The sequence below is a fragment of the Dicentrarchus labrax genome, unplaced genomic scaffold (genome assembly GCF_905237075.1).
Source record: "Dicentrarchus labrax unplaced genomic scaffold, dlabrax2021, whole genome shotgun sequence".
NCBI lineage: Eukaryota > Metazoa > Chordata > Actinopteri > Moronidae > Dicentrarchus > Dicentrarchus labrax.
In genome coordinates this window covers 3,555,767-3,581,563 of record NW_026136720.1, presented here as the reverse complement: position 1 = coordinate 3,581,563, position 25,797 = coordinate 3,555,767, and the positions used below count along the sequence as shown (strand labels likewise).

At 41.4% G+C, this 25,797-nt stretch overlaps 1 protein-coding gene across 1 annotated transcript in view; it reads right to left on the bottom strand.

The window, feature by feature from the left end:
• Positions 1-5,393, bottom strand: part of cbln1 (cerebellin 1 precursor) — a 29,710-nt gene extending 24,317 nt beyond the window's left edge. Inside the window, exons 1-2 of the mRNA XM_051381089.1 lie at positions 4,567-5,393; positions 3,113-3,232 (exon numbers count right to left, since the gene is read on the bottom strand). Coding sequence (XP_051237049.1) covers positions 3,113-3,232; positions 4,567-4,824 — 378 coding nt within the window. The 5' untranslated portion in view covers positions 4,825-5,393. The remainder of the gene's footprint in view (positions 1-3,112; positions 3,233-4,566) is intronic.
• Positions 5,394-25,797: the final 20,404 nt, after the last annotated feature.

Below are 25,797 nucleotides of genomic sequence, written 5' to 3'. Positions count from 1 at the left end.
TTTTGTACTACAGTGAACAGGGATAGCATTTGCTGTTCTGAATGAACTGCATGGCATTTGAAAACAGAGTATGTTTGCTATTCCTCAGGAGTGAAATATCTCATTACAACATGGGATGACCCCGGTGACCCAAGTTAGAGAATACAAATGTGTGTATTAGAAACCAAAGTGCAAACACAGGCTGGCACTGAAAGAGTTGAAAGGGTTCTGCTTTGTTGCAGACAGATGCAGCTACTCTGAGTTAAAATGTAAAATACATTCTTATAGCCCAAAGAGCAGCTCGTACAATCTCTTATTATCAGAGCTGTGTGTTACCAACAGCTTGAATCAATGCCTCCAGGTTTCCTTCTCTCAGTATGAAAATGAAAGGCTTAATACACACTCAGTGTGAGGCATTTTAGATGCGTTCCTTGTGTAGCTTTCACCCCTACAGAGCTACTGTGACCCAGAGCTTCATGAATGGCATTCTGAATGCTTGGGTCCTCAAAATACTGTTTTAAAATACCGCTTTATTTCACAATAAGCAGCACTGCAATATTGCATCCAATGCTTTGCATCTCATGCCAGAATAAACGTTTTTTCTTTCAGTTCTCTTTTTTGAAATTCAGATCACTGCTCTGTGGATGGCCAACATCAACTCAACACTGAAAGGCTGATTAGTGATAATAGAACTGCTGGCTTGTGTTTTGATTTTGTTTAACTTGCTGTGCGGTACTCTAGCAGAAGGCACATTAACCCCTGTCTAATACCTGAAATTATTCCCAATATACGGAACTATGGTCTTCAACAAACTGAAAAAGAAACTTGTGATTTAGTGGAGTATTGATATCCTACCTGCGCCTCATCTGTTTGTCTTTCTGATCTGCGAGCTCTCTGTTCCAAGCTGCAGGCACAAGATGTTCACTAAGGGATCTGGAATTTATTTGTTTCTATTTCATTTCAAATAGAGAGCAGTGGCACATGTAGGAAATGAAATCCTGTAACAACAGAAGGTGTTTGATATGTATATTGTACGTGATTCTTTTCATAAGTAATCTAAGTAAAGCTATCCATTAGTGGACGTACAGGCACAGCTGATGGGTGGTAGTTTTTGGGTAGTGTGGTGGAGTTCTCTTTAGCTCAGAGAATATACTGCATTTAGTTTGTAATACTTTTATTTAATTGCTAGGCAAAAAATCAAAGAGAGAGAGTTTTAGCGGCTTTTTGACACCCACATTACTCCTCTCATCCCTCACGGATAGATAGACAGATCCCTGCACAGGAAAGGACCGATGAGAGATGGAACAAACTGTTTATCCTTCCCTTTGTACCTCTACCCAGCACCCACTGATCAATAGTTACTCATGATGTCTGGCTTTCTTCCTATCTCTCGCTTCGCCTGCCTGAACCCTCTCTTTGTCTTTCCTTCCTGTCCATCCTTTGTTTTTCTGACTTCTCCCTATTTTCTCTTCCCACCTTTTCAGTTCTCCATTTGCCTTCCATTTTTTTATTTTTTTCCTCTCCCCGTTTCCTCCCGTCTCACTTCCTTCCCCTTCTGTCCCTCGTACCTTCTTTTCTTTTCCTTTGTCCCGCCCACTGTTTTACATTGACTCTCATCCTTTCCCCTCTTCCCTCCATCCCTACCGCTCTCCTTTCTCTTTCCCTGCTGTCTCTCATCTCTTGCATGCACCACAGTAGCTGCCTCTAAGGCAATCAAACAGTGGGAGTTTTCAACACAGCAGATGCGCTGGATGGATGGGAGGATGAGTGGAAGAGGTTGAAGGTGAGCGGCGCACAGGCTGGATGCTTGGAGGAGAGGACAACCTACACCTGTCTATTTCATGTCGGAAACGTGACGGAGCACAGCTTTTTCTAACTGCATTCAATCCAAAGTTTCAAATCTACTTTTGAAAGGTTATTTAAAAAGAGTTATTTAGAGGATTTAAACTAAACAGGACACAGGGAGGTTGTAAAAGTCAGTCAGGCTTTGTACTATAGTTTCATGTTGAGGACACCGTAAATTAGCACAAATAACAATAAATGCTATTGTGACAGTCACTGTCACCATTGTGTTCTGCATGGTATGACACATTTAATTACCTCCCTGCCATGAGTCAATTGTTTGCCATCCACGGCCCTATCTGAGTTCAGTCACATAAAGATGACTGGGAGTATGCTGAGCCGAGCTCGACGTAGCTTTACCCCCTCTCATATCGCCCGCCTTCCTTGTTGTTGTTATTGTTGTTACTGATGCTGCCATGCTAATTAATTCAAGACTCCAATAATAAAGTATAAGTAGCAAAACATAATGCCAAAGCTCCAGGGAGCCAACAGCATAATTACATAACAGTTTAATTTGCGAGAGATACATTGTAATTAACGCCGTGTGGCTTGTAAAGCACCATCACGTGCATGTTAAATGCTGGAAATGGGCTTAAGACTGCTCAAGTGCTTCCTATCACTTGACACATCAAAAGAAAATGGAGCCTGCATCTAAGGCACAGCGAAAACGGCTTGTTAGTGGGATGAAAGGAGAGTTGTGATGGGGCATACTGCAGGCAGTGTGTGTGAGAAACAAATAAGTGGAAAACATGTTATTTCTACACAAAACCCATGTGAGTGTGTGTGTGTTTGTGTGTAAGAGAGAGAAAATTAAAAATGCCTGTCTCTGTTTGCTCTGTTGAAAATGTACTTAATGTTTTAATCTTCTAAATAATCAAAAATCTTAGTACGCCTGCTGCCTCTTTTCATGGGAAGAGACAGAGAGAAGGGGACGTTGCTGTCCATGGTGCTGAAAGTGAAGCTGCAGGAGCCGCGTGCACCTCCTCGCGCTCACCACAGCGCCCCGTCCTCCTGCCGGCTGGGTTTTGGCTCTTTCCTCTGTGCACGTATATTGATTAATTATGACTGGGCCGGCGGGTGGTGAGCGACTGGCTTTCATCTGTTAACGCCCGCCTCCGTCGTCGTCTCACGGGTATGACATCTCAAACATCTACAAAATGATCTCAAATGCGGGTGATATTCAACTTTTATGAGGGAGAAACAGCATGGGGGGGGGGGCGCATGGCGTGGTCCGCCACACACAAGCACACACAAATACACGTAAAAAGACAAACACACAGTGATGTGCTACCTGTATAGTTTGGCGGTTGTAGACTTTCACTACGTGGAAGTTAAAACTGTAAATCCCTTTGCGAGGCGCGATGAAATTACTCCTCTCCTCGTCAAAATTCTTCCCAACGTTTACTAGAACCTGGAAGAAAGACACACGGAAACAACGAAGGAAACAAAGAAACAAAAAGAAAAAGAGAAAATTTCATTGATATAATTGCTTTATCCAGCAGACGTCTTTCACACTCAGAAGTCACTGCAAGATCACATATAAGGACATCCAACATTAGCAACCAAAGGTAAAGCCCACATCTAAAGGCTCAAATGGTTTCATGCAACAAACTCAAAGCAGACACACATTAAGCTTCTCTAAAATGCATTCTGAGGAACTTAAACATTAAACATCATTTTGTATTGAATTGTCTTTATTTTCTTGGAGAGACTTAAAACTTTGTCATTAATGCACATCATCTGTTCAGATATCTCACTTATTGTTTTGACTGAGGACTCCAAAGGGCCCTGGACCAAAAACACTCTGCTTTTATCTAGGCTTTTTTTTTTTTTTTTTTTTGTCCTGTCAGAACTTCCAAACTTTATGCGGAATAAAAGGGAACTTAATCAATCTTTCAAATGAAATTTTCAATTATGCATTTCCGCAGCCAAATGTCTGGTTTTATGGACGGAGGCGAACTATGGCGTGTAATTGAACGGCAGTTTGAGGGAGAATTAACCTTTAACGGCAGGCGGGTAGGACCTCGCCCTCGCGACCTGCCGTTACTAAATTATTTGGCGAGATGTCAGTTCCCATATCCCATATCGTCAGGTTACACTTCCCCAACCACTTTGGCAATGTATTACCTATAAAAAAGAATCGTCACAGAGCCACATTCATTTCCGCTCCACTTTGAGTTATCTCGAGCTGCTCTCTGCTGTCCACGAGACCATTACCAGAGGTGCACGAGATGCAGCTGCGCGTACGTCTAGCCACCGTAGCCTGTTCCCAGTGCCCGGTAAAAGCTGCTTCATCGAGGTTTTTTTTTATATTTTCACACAACATGCTCCTACAAGTTCAAGCTTTATCCGAGTAATATTCGTTTAATGATGAATTAAAAAACACATCATGAAATAAACATTTAATGGTCAATATGGCGCAGATAAAACGACCTATTTTTTCTGTAAAACATAACATTTTACGCTTTCATCCACTGAGCCAAAGCTTCCCTCCATTAGCTATTTGACAACTGCCACATTAGGCAACACACACACACGAATCACACACATTTCAACTTCATATGTGCGCTGATCTCCATCATTCCTTCATCAGGTGGCAGCAATGTCCTCAAAATAAAACTGACAACACTGACTAAAAACAATTAGAAACTTTATTTATTTCTGATTTTTTTTTTTTTTTTTTGTTACTACTGCTATTTAACAAAATAATAATAGATAGAATAGATTTATTTTTTCTTCTCCTACCCGGTCGAAGTAGATGACCATGGTCCGGTTGCTCATCTCGGAGGGCTCATGGTTGGTGTTCCGGACTGCGGAGAACGCCACCTTGGCGCTGCCCGAGCGCACCGAGATCCCGAGCGCCGTGCCCGTGGGGTCCGAGGTCGGGTTGGAGTCGCACACCACTAGGCACTTCCCCTCCAGGACGATTGGTTCCGTCTCGTTCTGAGCGCGGGCCGGGCTCGCCGCGAGCCACACGGCACTCAGCAGGCAAAACGCCAACATACCGGACCAGAACGATGAACTTCTTCGGTCGTCTTCGTGGGTCTATTCCCCTTTAAAAAAAAGTAAGGTAGCAAGAGTTTCCCGTTGTTCCCCCGGTGAACCTGCAGAAGGCTTCTTTTACAACTAGATGCCACTCCGTTTTCTTGGATTTAATTAGCCTACAGCAAACAGTTTCTCCCTCGCGGAGGGGAAACCAGACGGTTTATGTTTCAGCTTCTCTCCTTTTCTTCCAAAAATCAGTTTACCCTCGTTATCTCCCGTCGACTGGCCACTTCTCACCTGTTCTTTCTCTTCTTTTCTCACTTCTCGGGCAGCTTCTCGTGTCACTTGGAAGCACAATAAACGGGAGTCGCGCGCGGTGCGGAGGGGCCCTGGACGAGTGACGAGGCAGCAGAACTCATAGCGCGCGGGGGGGAGCTCCGTCTGCTCTCTCTCGCGCGCGCTTGAATTATTGATATGTGAGATATGAGAGTTTCAAACACAAAAGGCTCGAGAGGAAGGGACGCGGCGCGCGAGCGCAAGATGCTCCCGCCCTGGTCCTACTCCTTTTTCTTTTTTTAAAAAGACCCCTCCTCCCCCCGGTAACGGAGACTTATCATCGGATTAGCGCGTGCGCGTCTTCGATATTTTCCAATCACTGCGTGCCGACCGCCCCCCTCCCCGCCCCACCACTTTATCTCTCCCTCTCTCTCTTTCTCTCTCTCTCCTTCATTTCTTCCCCCCTCCCATTGTCTTTCTTACACCTATCTATCTATCTATCTATCTATCTATCTATCTATCTATCTATCTATCTATCTGTCTGTCTGTCTGTCTGTCTGTCTGTCTGTCTGTCTATCTGTCTGTCTGTCTGTCTGTCTGTCTGTCTGTCTGTCTGTCTGTCCCCTCCCTCACATACATAGGTAGGCTATATTGTGTTCTTTCTTTCTCTCAAAAGTCTATCTTCCTATATCACACACTTATCTATTTCCTCTCTTTCTTCTCCTCTCTCTCTCTCTCTCTCTCTCCATCTCTTTTCCTTTTCCTCTCTCTCTTACCTAAACACACACACACACACACACACACACACACACACACACACACACACACACACACACACAGGCTCACAGGTGAATGACAGCCAGCAGCAGCTGTCCTTATGAAGGAGGAGTCATGAAAGCTGAGCCCATAAGCACAGACCACAGTTATGATGTGATCCGCTAGTCATCATCACCATCACCATCACCATCATCATCATCGTCACTGAGGCGGAACACCGCCTGAAACCGTAGTTGTCAAACTGCTCAGCAGCCAGCAAGAAGTCCTGTCCGGGTTGTGTGAATGCTTCCTGAAGCTGAACGAGTGCTAACAGACACGGTTCAGGCTTCATGGTTTTTATGAAAGGACCCAGATTAGAGTAAAGACTGAGGTGTGTTTGGTAATGTGGCAGCTGTGAAAGAGAGCACGGGAAGGTGCAGCAATGCAGAAAGTGTGCCAAATGAGCGCCGGTGGGAACCAAACCAACAGGGACACACACACACACACACACACACACACACACACACAACAGGTATTTTTAATGCTTCAATATTACACTAACAGAAAGTCAAAGCTGCAGCAGAGGGTGAGATAATCTGACTCTTAGTCCCTTTAGTAAAGCTCCAAAGATACTGTATACTACACCTCCCATAATGCAACTTGATAGCATCTTTTAAGTAGCTTTAATACAAACTCCACAGCAGCGAGTTGACAGTAGTAACTTGAGTTATTTTCTGAGGCTTAAGCTCCCTGCAGAGCCACAGTGGATATTATACAACTGTCTCCATTCACAGTAACACAAAAGACTGCTTCAAGTGAGTGAGGAGTCTTTTTCTAATATAAAAATCAGCAAGACAATTGATGTTATTGACCAAATCCCACTGCTTTGCACACGGGTTGTAAATGTGGTGCAGGGACATGTTCAGCTTTTGTAGTTCACACTTTAGAGACTCTGAATGTAAAAGCAAAGAAAAAGCTGTCTTCTTCTCTCATCGAATAAGTAATGAGACATGTAATAGGTGTGATAAAGTAATGTCTTTTCACAGCGACCAGTGGACCTTTAGCAATAGGCTGCGAGTTATTTTAAGCAAAAGAAATGTTCAAACGGATTACGTGAACATTTTAAGTAACAGAAACTCAATTTTTTGAGTTAAAAGATTCTTGATTAAGCAGCTTTTAGCTTTTAGTGACACTCGATTAGTTTCTTAAGTTACAGTTCTGGTTAAAGACTTTTTACTAGATATTTTGTTTTTGCAGAACAAATAAAAACTACAAAATGAATTATGTCACAAAACTAGTAAAGCTGCTTGGCCAAGATTATTTATTTTTAAATTTAGTTAGTTTGACTTAAAACTAGTAAAACTAACTTATTGTAATCAGTTTGAATTAAATGAACTTATCTGCTTTGAGTTAAAGATCAAGTGCGTACTGTACAACACACAGTTCAACACCACACAGCTTCAGCGACCTCTTTTGTCTTTGCTCACCTTGACACATGCTTCATTCTTTCTTTTTCATTCCTTTCTACTACTTTTTCTTTTTCTTTTTTCCCTCCCTTTCTTGTTCCGTATACGATTATTTTTTTATCTTGCTGTCCCTTCCCTTTTTTTTGAGCTCCTTTCTTTTCTCCCTTTTGCCCCTCCTTCTCTCCGTTCCTCCATTATTCTGTCCCCTCCCTCTCTCTGTTTTTCTGTACAGGATCTTTCTCTCTTGGTTTCTTCTCTCTCTTTGTCTTTCCTCCCCCTTCCTCCCCCCCTCTGTCGTTCCTGCAGTTTTCCTCCTTCTCTCCGTTGCTGTTTCTCTCTCCCAGGGGTTTCCTTCAGCTTCTAATACAAGCTGACGGTGAATGACAGGCCAAAAGGACTGCTCTCAGATGCAGGTTGCAGGGGACGAGCCACATCTACTCTCTTCCCCTCTCTCTCTCTCTCTCTCTCTCTCTCTCTCCCCCTCTCTGTCATAAACTCTCGAATGTAGGCCTAGATGTTGTCACACACTCAAATCTCCATTTTCCTCCCTCTTTCTTACAACCACATCACCAACCACAATGTGTGTGTGTGTGTGTGTGTGTGTGTGTGTGTGTGTGTGTGTGTGTGTGTGTGTGTGTGTGTGTGTGTGTGTGCGTGTGTGTGTGTGTGTGTGTGTGTGTTAGCTGTCTGAGGTTGTCACAGGCACACAGGAGGAACAGAGCTCATTGTTTCTCAGGGTGACACTGGCCTGACTGCAGTTTAACTGGACTGACAGACAGGAACAAGCTGCCGCCACACACCTTTGTCCATGTGCGTCGGCGTGTGTGTGTGTGTGTGTGTGTGTGTGTGTTGGTTTGTGGTCAGCAGAGATTAAAGACCTCTCACGGATATCATATTCATCGCCTCTCGACCACGAGGCCTGTCTTCTTTTCCCGACTGCCTGTCTGTCCACCTGCCAGACTAATTACCTGTCTGTCTCTCATGCTCGTCTGTCTGTCTGCCTTCTGGCCGATGATGCTCTCTAGCCTCAGACTCTGAGGCTGCGCAGTGCTGCTGCGACATTTAGGAAGTGAGATCACCAGAGTTCTTCTTTTTTTGGGGGGGAAAAGAAGGACAGAAAGAAAATAATCAAAGCTAATGTGAGAAAAAGACACATTCCTCTAATCATAATTAGGAAGATAGCATTAGGGAATACAGGACAACATTACAGCCAGTGTAATGTGAAGAAAATATGGCTCTAGTTAGCTGGCATATTGTCTGGAAAGAGTCCTATTGTCGTCACTGGACTAAAATGTGCCGTTTGGAAGCTAATTAGGTGTGAATGCTGAAAGGAACAAGTATCACTTTTTCTATTTGCAGGCCTGTTTTAGTCTTACTGTACATAAAAGGGACAGGGATACAGGATATGTCATTATATTTCTTCTACTTGTCTGAGGATATTTCTACAGAAAATTAAAATAGATGGAGGTCCTTGTTAAATCATTTCCTCTGTGTAATTGTCAATGTACTTCTGATAGTATAGTACAACGTCTGTGGTCCAGTAGCAAGAAAATTGACTTTTTCTATGTATTTATTCTGCATGTCCCTGGGTGACATTTCCCATGAGCGCTGCAGGACTGACTGAAGGAGGTCCCTCAACTAAATTACAGAGATGGCTGCCTCCCTTTACAGTGCACAGTGTGAAGCTTCTCAAAATTGCAGATGTGGAACTGTTGAGGAAACAGAGCTCCAACAGCTGTGCTCGCTCCAGTCAAATAATAATCATCTTGATTTTACAGATGATGCAGCTTGAAGAAAAGAGGCGAAGGCTGCAGGAAGACCAGCATTTAACGTCAAGGGGTGCAACACCAACACAAGACTGAAGCTAAACGCTTCTGTTGGAGCTTTTTGTTGCTCCTTACTCAGGTTGACAGCTTCAAAACAGTTTGTAACAAATGGCTCTACCTATACAGTCTATTATCATCCGTAAAGATACATTTATATCACGGCGCCCACTGTGAGTCTCCAAATAAAGATCATTAGAGGAGTCTGGCTGCAGCTTCCAGTGTCTGTAGTCCCATCGTCCCCACCTGTCCCCTCAAGAGAAAGAGCTGAGCGAGTGAAGCCTTCGCTGAGAGAAATGTCCTCTGTAAGTTGTCAAAGTAAAGGCTGCTGTGAGCCACCGGACCACTCTCAGTGATCAGGACATAATGTTTTGGTGGAATTCTTTTTAGACAGTCTGAAAATGCATGCTCCCTCCCTTTAAGAAGTTAAAGCCCACTTCCAGTCATCTGTTTTTCTTCTTGTTCCTACGGTGTGATGTTTGATCTTCACTGTGCAGAGGGATGTCTGTGCAGAGTCTGACACTAGAACAATGTTTTCACATTCGTCTGCTGAAAGTGGAACGTTTCTCTGTGCTCAATGAAAATCAGATTGTAGGGGGCGGGGCCTACGAGCATGATTTGTGACATCACAAATAGTTAGGAAGTCACTCCTGGTCCAGTTTGCAACTTAAACAAGTGTGATCCACCAGTGCACAGACACTGAGAATGGACAGTGAAGACATCTTGTGTCCAGCAGGAAAACTTGAGAAAGGAACAAAATTAGTATTAATCCTAGATTTGGGAATTAACACATTTAATACATATAATTTCTACACATCATGGTTTTCCCTTTAGTTCTTACCATGCAGGCTTAAGGCTGATTTATGGTTGTGTATGTCGACGCTGTAGCCTTCATACAAGCTACCTACGGCGTATGAGCATTAGAATTATGTGCTGGTGTGTGTGCGTTGCTCTGCAAATAGCTCCGCCAAAACGCAAGTTCGTGTTTGGGTTTCTATGCCACTGAAACTCTCCCTCGTCTCTCTCCTCAATCTGTCTTGTGTCTCCCTCGTTTTGCTTTTTTTCCCCCGCTGCCCGTGAAACGAAAGGACGAGGGAATACGAGGGGACAGACAAGAGCATGTCATGCAGCAAGGAAGTGTCCCATGTGTGCCTGTTTGTCTGTGTGTGTGTGTGTGTGTGTGTGTGTGTGTGTGTGTGTGTGTGCGTGAGTGTGTGTGTGAGGACACACTTGTCTGAGAGTGTGTGTGTGTGTAATATTGAAGAGGGATTCTCAAACAGCATTATTAACTAATCTGCATGAGTCGGTTCCCATTCTCAGATATCACACACACACACACACACACACACACACACACCAAGTGGACCATGTCTGGGCGTGGCTATGAGGCTTCGCTGTACCTGCGGTGTCAGTTCGTCACAGAAATATAACTCAGGCTTTACTGTATGTAAGGTTTTGTTGGATGTATTAGTAACACATCTGAACCAGTGGATACTTAAACTGCTCTATGAATTATAAATATTTATGAAAATAATGGGATGAGAAAGACAAACACATTAGTTTGAGTTTGTCTGCTGATGTAGATACATCTGTGCATTTCTTAAAATCTATTTTTCCTTAATTTTTATTTTAATATGCATGTAAATACATATTGTGTAATTGTTATTACACAATTATTTTTAAAATTGTTTTTTATTGTTGTTTTTTATGATTACTATTCGGAATTATTGCTACTTTGTTATGTATTATTATTATTTTCTTTCATATATATATATCTTAATATATTATATGTTGTATGTATATCTGGAGTTTCTAATGAAAGTAATTTCCCCCTGGGATTATTAAAGTATTTCTGATTCTGATTCTGATTCATATATTGCTATGCACTGTCACACATTGCATAGGGGGGTATCGGGAGGGGGCAGTAATGTCCATGCGTCTGATTTTGCCATCCAGTTGTTTACCCTGCCCAAAACAATAAAAAGAATAGTACAAATAATAACAATAAGAATAATACACTTAAAATATTAAAACATTTCTGAGAATACTTACTCCCAGAGTACACTAAAATACTCCAGGAACCTTTTACTAAGAAACTTTCAGTGCATTTCACCTGCAAAGTCCCTGGACTCCAGTACTGGATACACAATATAAAACAGACCACTGGAAATGTGCAGTGGTTTGCCAGACACAAAGAACTGACGTCAGAACTTACAAATGATCTTTTTAGAAAATATTTTAACACCCTGTGTTATGGATTTTGATTGGCATCATTATTACAGGCCCATCTTCACTTCCTTATGAAGCTTTTTTTGCGCATCACTTTTATTTCAGAAGTGCAACATATTTTCCCGGAGAGTGTAAAAATCTCAACCAAAAATATTCAGTGTGTTAACATTGGAAATGGACCCAAATTTGCTACTTAAAGGTATGAAGTAAATTATAGACAAAGTGTGGAGAAAATGTGTGAATACAACTGCAACACACATAAACATGATATATGCATACTTACTAACAGTTGCACCCATGTGCAAACACACACACACACACACACACACACACACACACACACACACACTGTGATTTTTCATCAGTTAAAAAGAACATCTCAGAGGAGAAATCTCAGGTCGCACAGTTTTCTGCAAAACAACACACCCACACACATGCACGCACACACACACACACACACACACACACACACACACACACACACACACACACACACACACCAAGCTCACTGAGACACAGAGGCAGTCTTCCAGAACGGAACGTGCACACACACACAGTAACACACACACTCACACACAGCGATCCAGGTATACACAGAGGGATCAGGGTTAACCAGGCATCAGTGGGATGTGCTGTCTGGTGATCGGTGGCCTCCCTCCTGAGACCCTTTTGTACTGTATGTGTGTGTCAGTGTGTGTGTGTGTGTGTGTGTGTGTGTCAGTGTGTGTGTGTGTGTGTGTGTGTGTGTGTGTGTGTGTGTGTGTGTGTGTGTGGGTGGGTTCATGTGAGCATGCTCATTGCGTCATACGGTTGCCTGAGGTACAGTACTTTTACCCAGTGTTTCAAAGAAATGGAAGCAGGAGGAAAAAAGCTAATGCTTTCTGGCTGCCCTCTTTTTGTTTCATTGGGGAGCTTCGTCTCTGCTTTCCGCTTGCTTGTACGTGTCATACATCTCTGAGAAATGGAGGGGACTAAACACAAAGAGAAAGGCAAAGAGGCAGAGGATGCAGTTGACCACTGGGACATAACACAGCGAGCTTTTTAGGAGCCATTGACAGAGCGTGGCATGGTGGCAGTCAGCAAAATAGTGTCTGGTCCCAATTATTCCACAAGCCGATGCCCAGTCCCCTGTTTGCGTGCACCAAACTGGCTCTCAATCACAGCGTGCGCTGTCTAATCAAAGGGGAGGCTGAGATAGTTGTGTGAGGCAGCAAGGGCAAAAACACAAATGTTACATCCTTAAATCTTTAAATATTTATCAGAGCCAGCGGCAGCTAGATTATTCATGTCTTGAACTCAGGTAATATTAACTTCTATCTGGATCAGGAAGAGAACAAGCTGTAAACCACTGAGTAAAGCTGCAGTGTATTTAGGGTAGGAGTTGTTTAGGATTTCAGCCTAGAATGTCTGAGTGTAGCTCTGGTGACAAATATCTAAGTAATTCTGAAATATGAATTTGTGGCTTAACCTTTGTTTAGTTTTAACATCATGACAATCAAGGAAGAGCAGAGAATCTCAAACAGGTCTACAATCAAATGACACATGCAGTCAGTGCTATAGTGCAATAATTAAGTTTGACAGATTAAGGTCCGTTTAATTGCATATTCTAGAGCTTTTAGTGTGAAACATTTAGGAGGATCTATTGGCAGAAATGGCATATAATATTCATTAGTATGTTTTCATTAGTTTGATTAGTATAATACAGTGTTGACACTGCGGTGAAGCGGAGCGAGAAGGCACGTACACATCACATAATCTAGATGTGACAGAAAATGTGACCCTACATAGAAACCTGAATACAGCTTGTCAACACATGCTGAACAACTGTATTACATCAATCTGTGAACACAAATAGAGATAATTTCTCCTACACAGCCCACCCCATGGTGGACCAGTAATTCAGATCATTAAGTACTAGTAGCAGTATTGTAATTTAACATGCTCCATTGAAAGTAAAAGTGCATTACCGCATTAAAATTTCATACATTTTGATACTACATATTTAAGTAACCTATTATTAGCCAAATGTACTTGAATGTACAATCTATCAAAAGTAAACTTAGTAGTAATAGAGAAGAAATGCCCCTCTGAGAGTATTACTCTGTATATTACAGCATACTACTGTATTGTTATTACTGAGACATTCATGTGTAAGTAGTATTTTACTAGTTGATGTGGAGCTAATTCTAACCACTTTTTAAAAGTGTTTTATAGTTTAATTAGTTTAACAATTAATCTGTAAAAATTTGTCATATTTAATAAACTGAAGATAGTTTCAAAACTTCCTCTTCAAAGTGACAAATAACTACAGCTGTCAAATGAATGTAGTGCAGGAAGAGGTATGTTTCCTTTGAAACTGCAGTGGAGTTTAAATATAAAGCAGTGTACTAGTATACTGATATCTTCCTGATATTCAGTTCCAAATACGCACACGAGTGCAGCCATAATATTCTGTATTTTTTGTGATTATAGCGTCCTTCACACTGTTCTCATGGTATAGGTGTTTGTTTGTGGAAATAGAAAGGCAGACCATGTGAGTCTTGGTGCAGTCTGGGTGTTTGGTATGAGAAAAAGAATCTCTTCAGAGCGCACAAAGATAAAGAAACCATTCCATCTGACAATATTTTCTCCACAGTAACACACTGCTGCTCACAAATTACTGGTTGTCTAAACTAAGAATTTAGACAATTTTAATCTTCACATCTGGTGCTATTTGCGAAACACTGCGCAGTATCAGTATCAGTATTTTCCCTGTTTGTATTGATGTATCAGCATTGTGAAGCTCTGATGCAGCAGGCTGGCACAAATCTAAGGTTAGGGTTATTTAAGGTTATTTAATATACAGTTATCCTGGCATAACATTAATTAACATACGCTCTGGCTATTTATAGGCAAGTGGGGCTGCCATTAAGTGAATTATTGTCTGTCACCGCATCCAGCACTTCTGTTGAAATAATCAAATCAGATATGTAAAGCACAGCCCATAATCTCATTTTCTAAACCTGATTACATTTTGTTGACAGGACATTGGTGGGGCTGATGCTTGCTGGGTTTGACAGTAGTGCACTGCAAGGTTGTCACGTCCTATATAAAATAGCCCTCTATGTGCTGAGTAATTTTCAGGACCATTGGACCAACAGAACAACATGAAACCGTTGCTTAATTTCATAGGGTTGATTACAAAATAAAAGTATTTCCTGCAAGTACCGGACGGCAAACTGAATAGACAAATGAATGTTTACAGATGTAATGACAACTTGGGTTTTATTTGTATGGCTCTTTAGTGATTTTATTTTAAATTAATGATTTTGAGGAGATCTTGGAACATGTGATATCATTAAAAATAGGTCAGACGGGGCAAAAAATAGTCAGACGATCATATATGTTGTAGACAAGCCAACATGTTTGTTAAACTTATTTGGAAGAGGAAGGAAAGGTAAAATTATTACCCAAACATTCCTTTGTAATATACAGTTCAACTTTGACCTCACTCTAAAAAGTGGTAGCTGATAATTTACTTCTTCTCGTCCGCTCATTTTTTCTTTCAACGCTGTTCTAATCAGTATTTTATTTTAACATGCTACATACATAGCTATACGTAGAGAGAAGAGTGTTGCTCTTTGTGGAGAAACCACAGAGAACATACAATATGGCATGTCTGTCCATCCTGGGAGAGGGATCTCAAATCCAGGGCCCAAGGGAAGATGGTGTCGTATGATTAGCCCATGTTAGAAAAACAAAGAAAGGAAAGCAGCATAGAAAGGGACTGTTAACTTTGGGTGACACTGGGGTGGGCTAATTGGGTGACCTTTTGCAAGGTAATGTAGCCGATCAGTGGATTCTCCCAGTGTTCCTTGCTGTCACTAAACCCTGTCACTTACCTGTCTGCCGTCTTGATGTCCAAGAGAGATTCTGAGATATTACCTGCTCTTACTCTGTGTAGGCTGAAATCGTACACTGCTGTTCAAATTAAACTCTGCTGTCCTGTCGGAAGGTGTGAGGATTGATCAGAAGAACTGTGCAGAAGTCAGGTTTTGGTATATACTGTGGAGAAGTCGGGTGCCAAGGAGAACATCCATCAGAGAATAGAGATTCCAGTTAACTGGATGGTGAGCCAACCTACAGGTCCTTGAGCAGCTCATATGGACCGTTACCTCCTGAGGATGTTTTTCTCCACTTCTTGGTGCGGTAGGACGGATAACTATACCCAGCACCAACGATTAATCTGACATTTAAAAGCCGGACTGCACACTGTATTATTTTAGTTTGTTATTTGGGGATAAATTTGTGTTTTCTTAATATGGTAAAATCACCCTAATCCTGGTCTACATTTATCCTCTAAACATAACCAGGGTTACTTATGTTCTACAGATCGTAAATCCCCTTGAGGCAAACTGTGATTTGTGATACTGGGCTGTATAAATAAAACTGTCTTGACTTGACACTGTTTTGGTTTTTATGACTCACAACTTTACTGTTTCACTCTCACCGTTCTCATCAACCTCATTTTCAGGCCCAGCAGGCAGCTGTTTTCAGTCAAAAAGCGCCTTTAAACCCACTGTACCTGCCTTGCAGGTGGTGGAGACCAAAATAAGTAGTGAGACAGTTCAAATGAATGCTAATATTTGTGTGTAGATGTGTAAACAGGCAACTGTTAACAACATTGCCATATCAACTTAAAAGGTGATAATATTTCAGTGATGTGCCTTCACTGTTTCTGCCACCCCCAGCTGACCAGAAAATCCATTACTGCATGTTTGAAGGTGACAAAAGCATTTTGTGAGTTGTTTGTGGTCACATCAAATACATATACAAGTAAGTATCCTTAGTAAGTAAGTAAGTGTGGATTTTTTTTTTCTTCTCATTTTTGGAAGCATCATAGTCTGCAGCCTGTTTTTATGCCAATGATCAGTGCAGGTTTACAGACGTACAGTCTCTGTAGGATGACCGAGTGGACATATACAGGGGACTACTGCAATATCTAAAGTGCTATCTATTTCATATTTGACATACTTAGTATTTATGAATACATATTCAGCTAAATTCTGAACTACAAAAGCCCATGGATGGAAACTACTGGAAGCTCTTGACAGCCACTGATGTGATCGAGGTGCACGTAAATGATGGTGGAACCAGTAAGTTCATACAGCATAGCACAGCGGGACAGTGGTTTCTTCTAGTTATTGTGTTTTTGGTCATACTGGGTGCAGTTAATGTATGAGGTTAGATTTTTGGAAACAGTTTTTTATTTTTAATGCCGAAGCTATGCTCTCTTTTTTTTTTACTGTGGAGAGAGCACTCAGCAGAAATAAGAAACAAACTGTCATCAATATTACATGATATCCATCTACTATCAACGACAAAGTAAAACCACTCAGAGCAGGCATATTTAATATCCGAAACTGTACCTTGAGTGCATGTGTTTTCTCTCTATGTTTAGATAGTAAATGAAAAGTCTAGCCCGCGTCGCAAAGTCTCATTTGACCTGGAAAGGAAAATCTGATAATAGAAACATGTTTTTAAGTTGTAGATTTAGGAGTGTGGTAGTCATTCGGCTGAAACGCCACAGTCTCATTCCAATCTCCTTAATATAAAGGCTGCAGTAACCCTTTGGACAGTCCGTCTTTACCTGGGTGCAGCTGCTGTTTGTTCATTTGGGAACATGTTTCAGCACATTCTGTGGTTGGGACGTGACTCATGTTGAGGTGCTCCTCCGTACACCGTAAAAACATGGCTCAACGTCTTTCACACTGTGTGTTTCATCAGTGGCAGACGGAGAAAAAATAGGCAACATCTAGGGAATTAGTCAGCCTCTTACACTTTCACAGGATTTAAATAACCCTCTCATTCTCAATGGGTTGTTCATTTTTTCTTTTCGTTTCACAGACAAGTTATAGAAAATATTAATATCTGCATGTAGAGATACATACGGACAAACACATCTGATGAGTAATAGCTAGTTTTATATGACTTCTTTTTAAATTTTTAAAGGGGAACCCTGCATCGTAACATAAACCTCCATTTCCTTGTACAAATTACTAATGTAATAATAATCCATCCAAATAGCATCTTCCATTTTGTTTAGTATATCATCTGGACCTTTAAAGCTGCAGTAAAATACCATCAGATACTTCTGCTTTGGGATGCTTTGGACTTAAAGCAATGGTATTTTATGGCCTGGGAATGAAGCACAGATTATCTGTCTCATGTACTACTGTTAAAATGTAACAAATAGTTATTTTTATACAAGCTACCTACTGCAGCTTTAACCGACTGATAAAACATAAGAGATGTTTAAGAGATCACAAGATATCAAGGTTTAAGGAGTTCTTTTTAAAACACGAATATACTTTGTTAACTGTAATATGGCAGTCAATCTCTCAGGTCTCTCAGGTCAGCTGTAACTATAACTGTATTCTATGTAACCTATAATGAGTGTGATGTTAGACTGAGACAAGAAGATTCTAGATAAAGTTTTTGTTCCAATGACTATTTATGTGTATGATACATTAAATTTAGTCTTATATATGTATAAATTATGTGGAAAATGAAGTTCCACAGCAGAGATAGCGATGAGATCATTGGGTCTGATTTGCAGTGTTGTATAAATGTCAGAGGAGGAAGTCTGATTTTGACCTTTCCCTTTTTCTCTCATTCACACTGATACCCCCAGTGCATACAAAAACTCAATTTCCCACAGTTCCCAGGGTGCGACCCCTCTGCGTGCCACGTTAATAGACTGAAGTAACCTGATAGTAGTAGTGGTGCATTAAGAGTAACGTTCACCTTGACTCTCCTCTCTCACACCTGTCTGATTACCTGTCATCACCCCTCTCTCTGGGCCTTTAGCTCCTCTCGGTGCGTCTCAGTCGTCTCTCTCTGTATAATATCTACCAAGAGCCCCGTTCTACTCTAAACCTTGTTCACTTTTTCGTGTACATTTTCCCTAAATCTCTTTCTCTTTGTAAGGCCTACTGTGAATCTGTCTTCCAAAGTCCCAAATCTCTTAGAATGAGATCTAGAATTAGAGTAAACACAGGGTTGCCGCAGTCTGGAAATCATACATACATGAGATATGAGGGAGGTCAGAGAGGAGGAGGAGGAGGAGGAGGAGGAGGAGGAAGAAGAAGAAAATGAATAAAAACCGAGTGGGGAGGAGGGAGGTAGGAAGAGGTAGAATAATAATTTACCAGTACTCACAGAAGAGATCTTCTGTGGGGCTTTTATTTTTTATGGCCTGGCGCACATGGCTCTCCAGTGTTGTGCTTGCACGTATGTGTGTGTGTGTGTGTGTGTGTGTGTGTGTGTGTGTGTGTGTGTTACTGTGCATACAGTGTATACGTCTCCAGCGTACCCACTCAGCCTTGTGAACAATAATAAACCTCCGTAAACTAACAGCCAAAGAATTAAACCTTCACCCCATAGCTTTTATTATTAACACACACACACACACAGAACATAAAGGCTCATTCATGCAGGGTACATCGTGCACACTGCATATGCACATACTGTACAGACAGACTGTGTGAGTTCTGCAGCACTAAATCAGATTTCTATATTGCATACAACTGTATGTAAAGGACATCTTGTTAAACCCAATACTGGGATATGTGTGTGTGTAACAATGTGACTGTGATATTTCTTCTATCATTTTGAGCGTAGGTATAAAGGATATACGGTGTACATTTTGTGTAGTTTCTATGTTTTGCTTTGCATGTGTGTGTGTGTGTGTGTGTGTGTGTGTGTGTGTGTGTGTGTGTGTGTGGTCTGTGTAAGGTGTATGTAATAAAGGTTTTCATTTGGTTATGGGGCTTCAGAAGGGCCGCCCAGAGAAGCCTTAGATTGGATCTGCTGTGTGTCCGAGGAGAATGGGAAATAACATCAGCCGTCAGGAGAGGAAAGGTGAAAAATAACCTGTCATCACTTCTCTCCCTCTCATCCTCTTTTTCCTGGCTGTCCTCCCTCTCACCTTTGGAGCATTCCCTCTCTCGCTGTTACTCGCACATCTCAGACACACTGGCTCATAGATTTTCTCGCTTGTTTTTACCCTTTCTTCTTCCCTCATTGCTTGTTGCATAGTGATTTGCCTCTCTCAGTCCCCCGCATATGGAGGCTTAATAACAACTAAAGTGAGGAGCAAGCACAAATCAAATTCAAGCTGTTATCAGTTGCCATGTAAGGATTTGAGTGGGTACAGGGACAGATTTGTGAGATGGACTGAGATCTGCTCTATTTTCTCTTTTCAGCTGTTATAGCATATTATAGGAGCATACTAGGAGCACCTGAGGTCAAGGATGATTTCTTTATAGTTTAAGTCTTGGTGAGAAACATGAAAATGATGACGCACGCTGGAAAGTAGCCTTACCTCAAATACAGGCAAATCCAACAGGTTTTACTCTCAGTTGGAGATGGAATGAAACCAAGAAGTCATCCAAACTAAGCACCAAATAGTTTGTCCTTATCTCCAAAAATGACCCATTTCTGCAAATCAGCTTCCTCTGGATTCTACAAATGCTCCTGATGGCATTTACAAGAATCCACCGGGCTTGAACAAAAATAACCAATCAGAGCCAAGAAAAATAGTTGATAGTTGAGTTTCATTCCCAGGATCAAACCCAAATTGTCTTTTTATCATTCTCCGCTCTGATTGGTTGGTCTCATGTACTACTGTCAGAACACAGTGAAAATTTCAGCAATAATGACAAAAAGTTACTTTTAGTCAGAAACGACATGCACGCAGTTTCTCAATGTCACACTACTTTTGCCTTTGTTCCTGACAGACAAGGTCAGAATTAACATAGCAACAAGTCCTTGTTAGATAGACAGAAAAATAAGTCATTCTGGGTACTTGGAGAAATGACATGAGCCAAAACTGAGCTTTAAAAAAGAATGAAACACCACAGCCTGTCCACAAAAACCTTTCCCCAAAATTATTTTCAACAAGGATGTAATAACAACTGGGCAGAGAGGACAACTGCCCCAGTTCCACAGAACTCCAGGGGCCCAAAAAGCTCTAGACCCACCGTGTGACAACTGGTTTGAGGTCATTTAATTGAAAGTTTGTCCAGGAACATTCTCCACCAAAGGACAATATCCACTGACATGATATAAGTCCGGTTGAGTGCTCTCTCCCCATGTTTTCTATCACCTCTGTACTGTATGCTATCTAAAGAAGACACAAATGCACATTAATAAAACAACCACACAGAATTGGGGGATCGGGTACTATTCCAGTACAGAAAAACAGGAATATGCACATATAGTAGAGGGAGGACCAGGGAATAATGGGAACCCAGCAGCAAATGGTTATCCCAGAGGCCCTGAACATGGCCAATAACTAGAACAAGAGCTCTTCAGATTTATAACTTGTGCTTGCTTTAGTCATTAATGAACTTCCATACATTTGCTCTCTACACAAATCTGTTTTCCTTCCCCCTGTATTTCATCTCTCTCACTTTATTTCACACTCTGTCAAAGCCAGCTTTTTGGAGAGTGTGTAGCAAAACTGTAAAAACTTGTGCATGTGTATTTGAAAAGGACCGGCACACACATCAAAAACACCGTCTTAAGAGATGAAAGATAATGATTAAAGGTGAGAGGGTTAAAGCGTAGAAGACCGCAAATCTGTTAGCATGACAGTTGGAAGGCAGGGGAAAGATGGGACTTGTGAGACGAGTGTGAGAGCGGGAGCGAGGGTGGTAAATTGAAAGAAAAAACGTGGGAGAGGTGAGAAACACCAAGATATATATAGCTGTAAGGCAGGTGCAATTCTGATAAGGAGTGATCATGGTGGAGGAATTGTTTCCTTACTCCAAATGTGAAAAGAAAGCCACTGTGTCTGTGAAGAATATCGAGCTGCATATGAAATATGTGACATGAAAACCTTTCGTGAGCCGTGATCCAAGCGGTTCCCCTCCCACAGTTTGGCACGTATGTGAACCACGGAATAATTGCAAAATGTAACCATCGTAGTGTAATATATAGTTTTACTGCTGCTGTGTTTGCTGTGTTTCACTCTAAAGCAGAAGGATTGAGTTATAAGTTGATGAAGATTTGTTTGGACGTGGTTGTAGTGTAATGACATAAGACTGCATGGTATCGGCTTCTATTGCAGCCAATGGAGCTGCCCCATGCTGGTCATTACATAGAATGCAGGTTTGAGTCACTTCCGCGTTGGCTTCACTTCACAGACCTGGAAACTCTGTCCATTATATATACTGTCAATGCTACAGACAGAGAAATGTGGCTACATCAAGTAGCACATTTTAGAATGAATTTAACCCTACCTCTAACCTTTTTTTAAAAAAAGATCCTATCCATTACACAAAACCACGATAGAATCTGAACAGTGAGTCTTTGAGATCTTTTACACCCCTGCCGAGTGTCCAGTGAACAAAAAACAATACTCACGCTTAACACTCTTGATACACACAGTGCAGTCATTTGTTGTCAGGAAAAGCTCTTGTTCACTCTCATCAACTCTTCCCATCACATTTTGTGAATTTTCTACTAGTCCTGGAAGACGTGTGAAGTGGGCAGGCACTGAGAAAAAGGCTCAAACAAAAATAGACTGACTCCTTCGCCATAAGCTGCTGAAAAGAGCGATTTAAATAGAGTTGAATGGGAGGTGTAAAGTGGGCAGTCAGTGAAAACACTGTTGTGTTCACCAGAGGAAGCCAGACATGTTGGAGAACATTTGGTATGCAGCACACCCAGAAGAAAAACATGTCACTGTGGCCAACACCAAGTAGTGGATGCTCATTTTTCTCAGATGAGTGTGAATCTGCTCCCTAGACAGCAGGTGATGTCTTCAATTCTAACAAGGTGAGTAGGACACAAGACTGTTTTGCATCTCTGTTTATCTAAATGAAAATCTTGTCAGGTCACAGTGTCGTTTCTATGGTGTGTGTGTGTGTGTGTGTGTGTGTGTGTGTGTGTGTGTGTGTGTGTGTGTGTGATCTGTGTGTGTGGTGAGGATGGTGCTGGGGTTTCTTACATTCATTTTTTGATTGCATGTGTGTGCCTGTTTAATGTTTGTTTGCACCTGTGTGCAAATATCAGAGAGGCGTGAGGTGTTGTGTTGACTCTTAAGATCGATGGTTGATCTCTCAGGAAGAAGAAAAGGCCAATCTTCTACTGTAATAACACTGGCACACTACACCTACGTGTGTGTGTGTGTGTGTGTGTGTGTGTGTGTGTGTGTGTGTGTGTGTGTGGGCATGTGTTTGTTTAAGAGAAAAAAGTAATATGAAATATAGTCTACACCTACAAAGACATGATAACCAAGGCTTTCATCTCAGAGGGACAATGTACAGATGAGATGACGGTCATTCTTTTCATGTAATTTATGTGGGAATGTGTGGAGTTTTGTTTTTCACCCTGTGTGTCCCTACTATATTATGCAACTTTCAAGGACAAAAAACAAAAAAAAACACATTCCAAAAGCAAATTAAGGCAAGGTCTGAATTCTCTCACTGATGTGGTTGGGAATCCATTAGTAAATTATTTAAACCTGTTGAACAGATTTTATCGACCCAGGGGTTATGAATTTCTCCTAACACACTTTGTAGAAATGCAACTGAAATATTAGTCAGACAAGCAACAATACTGGATGCAGCAGCAAAAAATAAATGTATGTGTATGTATGTATGTATGTATGTATGTATGTATGTGTTATCTTTGTGCGGTATAGTGCCAGGAAGTTCAAGTGTTATGTTGCCTTGATATATACTGGATACAGACCTCCAAAGATATCCAACTTTTGAGTTTTGGGGATTTTTGAGTATTAGCAGCAGGTACACAGGTACCTGCTAAATATGTATTTATATAAATTCACAGCTACAGGTAAAAATGAATTAAATGCGGGTGGGCAGCAGGTGAAAACAAAAATGTGTTTTCTTTTTAGGAAGAATCAGAAATGAAAAGGACTTCGCTGGCTATTTTTAACATTTAAATCAGATAGATATCATAAAGCCATAAGCTCGCACAGCCTCTCTGAGGAATCATACAGCAGCAGAGGTGCTTGTAGGGACAAAGAGGATATTCACCCAACTCTGCATTTTCCCCTAGCACTATGAAGCGTCTTTCACACACACACATCTTACCGTTTTGCTTGGTTGTTTTCAGCGGAAAACTTTATAAAAACCCAATGCACGCTACCGGCCCAGCACCAAAGGACAGACAGACAAAGTTAGCAACTGATGAACATAGTGGATTATTAAAGAGCCAGATATTTCCCTCAGGAGTTGGTCAGACAAAAAAAATCCTATAAACAAATGTTGATGGGTAAGTGAAATTTATTTTCATCTCTTTCTTTGTATTAGAACAATTTTGCCCACTCGATAATGACATTAGTGAGGGTGAAAACATTTTCAGTCTACACCCATAAATTAGGTAAAAAGATATTCCATCCTAAACTCTTCCACTGCCGCCTTTACCTAGAAGCAGTGCACAGAGTGGCTCAGCACACTAATTAACACTCCCAGTGTGTGTTTGTGTGTGTCTGTGTGTGTGTATTTCGGTCTGTTAGTGTGTTAAATGCACCTGATTGGATTGTGAAGATGAAAACTTGAGTTTGCTTCTCATGCACCCAATTAATTTAAATATATGCAGAGAGGGGAGCCTGACTGGCCCATTCACTTCATCCACACATTAAGGGTGAGATGGAATTTGAGGGAAAGAGAGGGGTAAACTGCAGGGGGGAGAGAGAGTGGGAGAAACTGATGCAGGTGTGATCAGGGGGTAAGGAAAAAGTGAGTGAGTGAGAGAAAGAGGGGCAAGAAGACAAAGCCACAGGACATGACTGCCATCATCCTTAGAAAAAAGATGATTTTAAAGGGCCAGTGTGTAGGATTTAGTGGCACCTAGAGGTGAAGTTTCAGATTGCTACTAACGTCTGTATTTGATGGCCTGCCAATGAGAACGGTCCGTGAAGTGTGAACTACAGTAGCCACCGAACTCATGACAAACAAAAAAGACTCTAGGTATCTACAGCCACTGTGTGGTTTGTCCGTTCTGGGCTACTGTAGAAACGTGGCAGCTCTACATGGAAGGCGATCCGCAGCGTCTGAAGATAAAAACGTCTCATTCTGAGGGAACCAAAACACAACGATTCCTACAATCAGGTGATTATACACTAATGAAAACATACCTATGGATATTTTATTCCTGTCAATAGATCCTCCTCAATGTTACACACTGGACCTTTAAATGCAAAGGGTATATATGACACTGATCCAATGGTCAACAATGAATATTTGCCAGCTCAGAAATGAGGACTACCTATGACTTCCCCTTGGTCTACATTTGAAAGCCACTTTGATTACCCTGCAGCTGAAAATACATTAACGGGCATTGGGTTTAACAGACCTTTTTTTTTTTTTACAAAAGACATTTTGACATTTTCTGAGTTGTTTCCCAGTTAGTGATACTAACTTATACATTATGATACTGTTGATTTTAGCCAACAATAGATGATGTATCAGCACAAAGCTAAACGTAGCCTAAGCTTAGCTGGGGTTAGCCAGTTATCTTTGGCTTGGTGTGGGTCTGGCGTTGGTTGCTTCGTGGTGTTGGCTAATGGGATGAATTGTAAATGGTGAGTAAGTTAGGTGCATGGAGCTAATGGTCCGCATAAAATATAGAAACATTGCAGATAGTGACATTATTCTTAGCATGATTGTAATTTGTTTTCCAGTGTTCGAGTGTGTGTCACTTTCAGCTGAGGCTCACTCGCGCCTACCGACTGTGTACAGGGTGTACTATTAACAATGGTTTTCTGAAAGTTAGATGTAGATCCTTTAACGACGGCTCATTTCCAATGATTGCAATGCATAAGTGATGTAACACCTCTATTTGACAAGTCAAAGTTCCCAAAGAGAGAACCACAGCTTCAGATCATCGTGTGTCATTTTCAATTTACAGGTTGCAAAAGGAACTCTATAATATGTCTTGCAGCTCCATGGCTGAAATTTTCATCATACATCAGGCGTTTATCTCAAAAGGTGCAGCTTGTGTAAAACAGCAGAAGACACAACTGTTAGAATATGTAGAATTACAAGAAACCAATATCTTGTACCTTTTAGCACAGGGAAGACGAGGAAGCAAATGCAAGGAATGGAAGACACTTTGTTCGGTTGCTATTTTTGCTTGCAGGTAATTTGGGGTTTCCCCCTCCACCACTGAGAAGAAGAAAAGAGATAAAGCACTTAAAAATGGAACATAGGAAGAGATGGAGGGAGACTGGTCACTGAGAGGCTGGATTTATCCCAATATAAAGTGGGTGGAAAGCAGGAAAATGAGCCAGACAAGGTCACACAGACATCAAAGTGATAACACACAGACAACACATTGACAACTGCGGACATTTCAGCATTTCCAGTCCAACTCGCTCATATGTCTGTAAAGTTTGGTGGTGAGTTCACACAAACACACTGAAGACA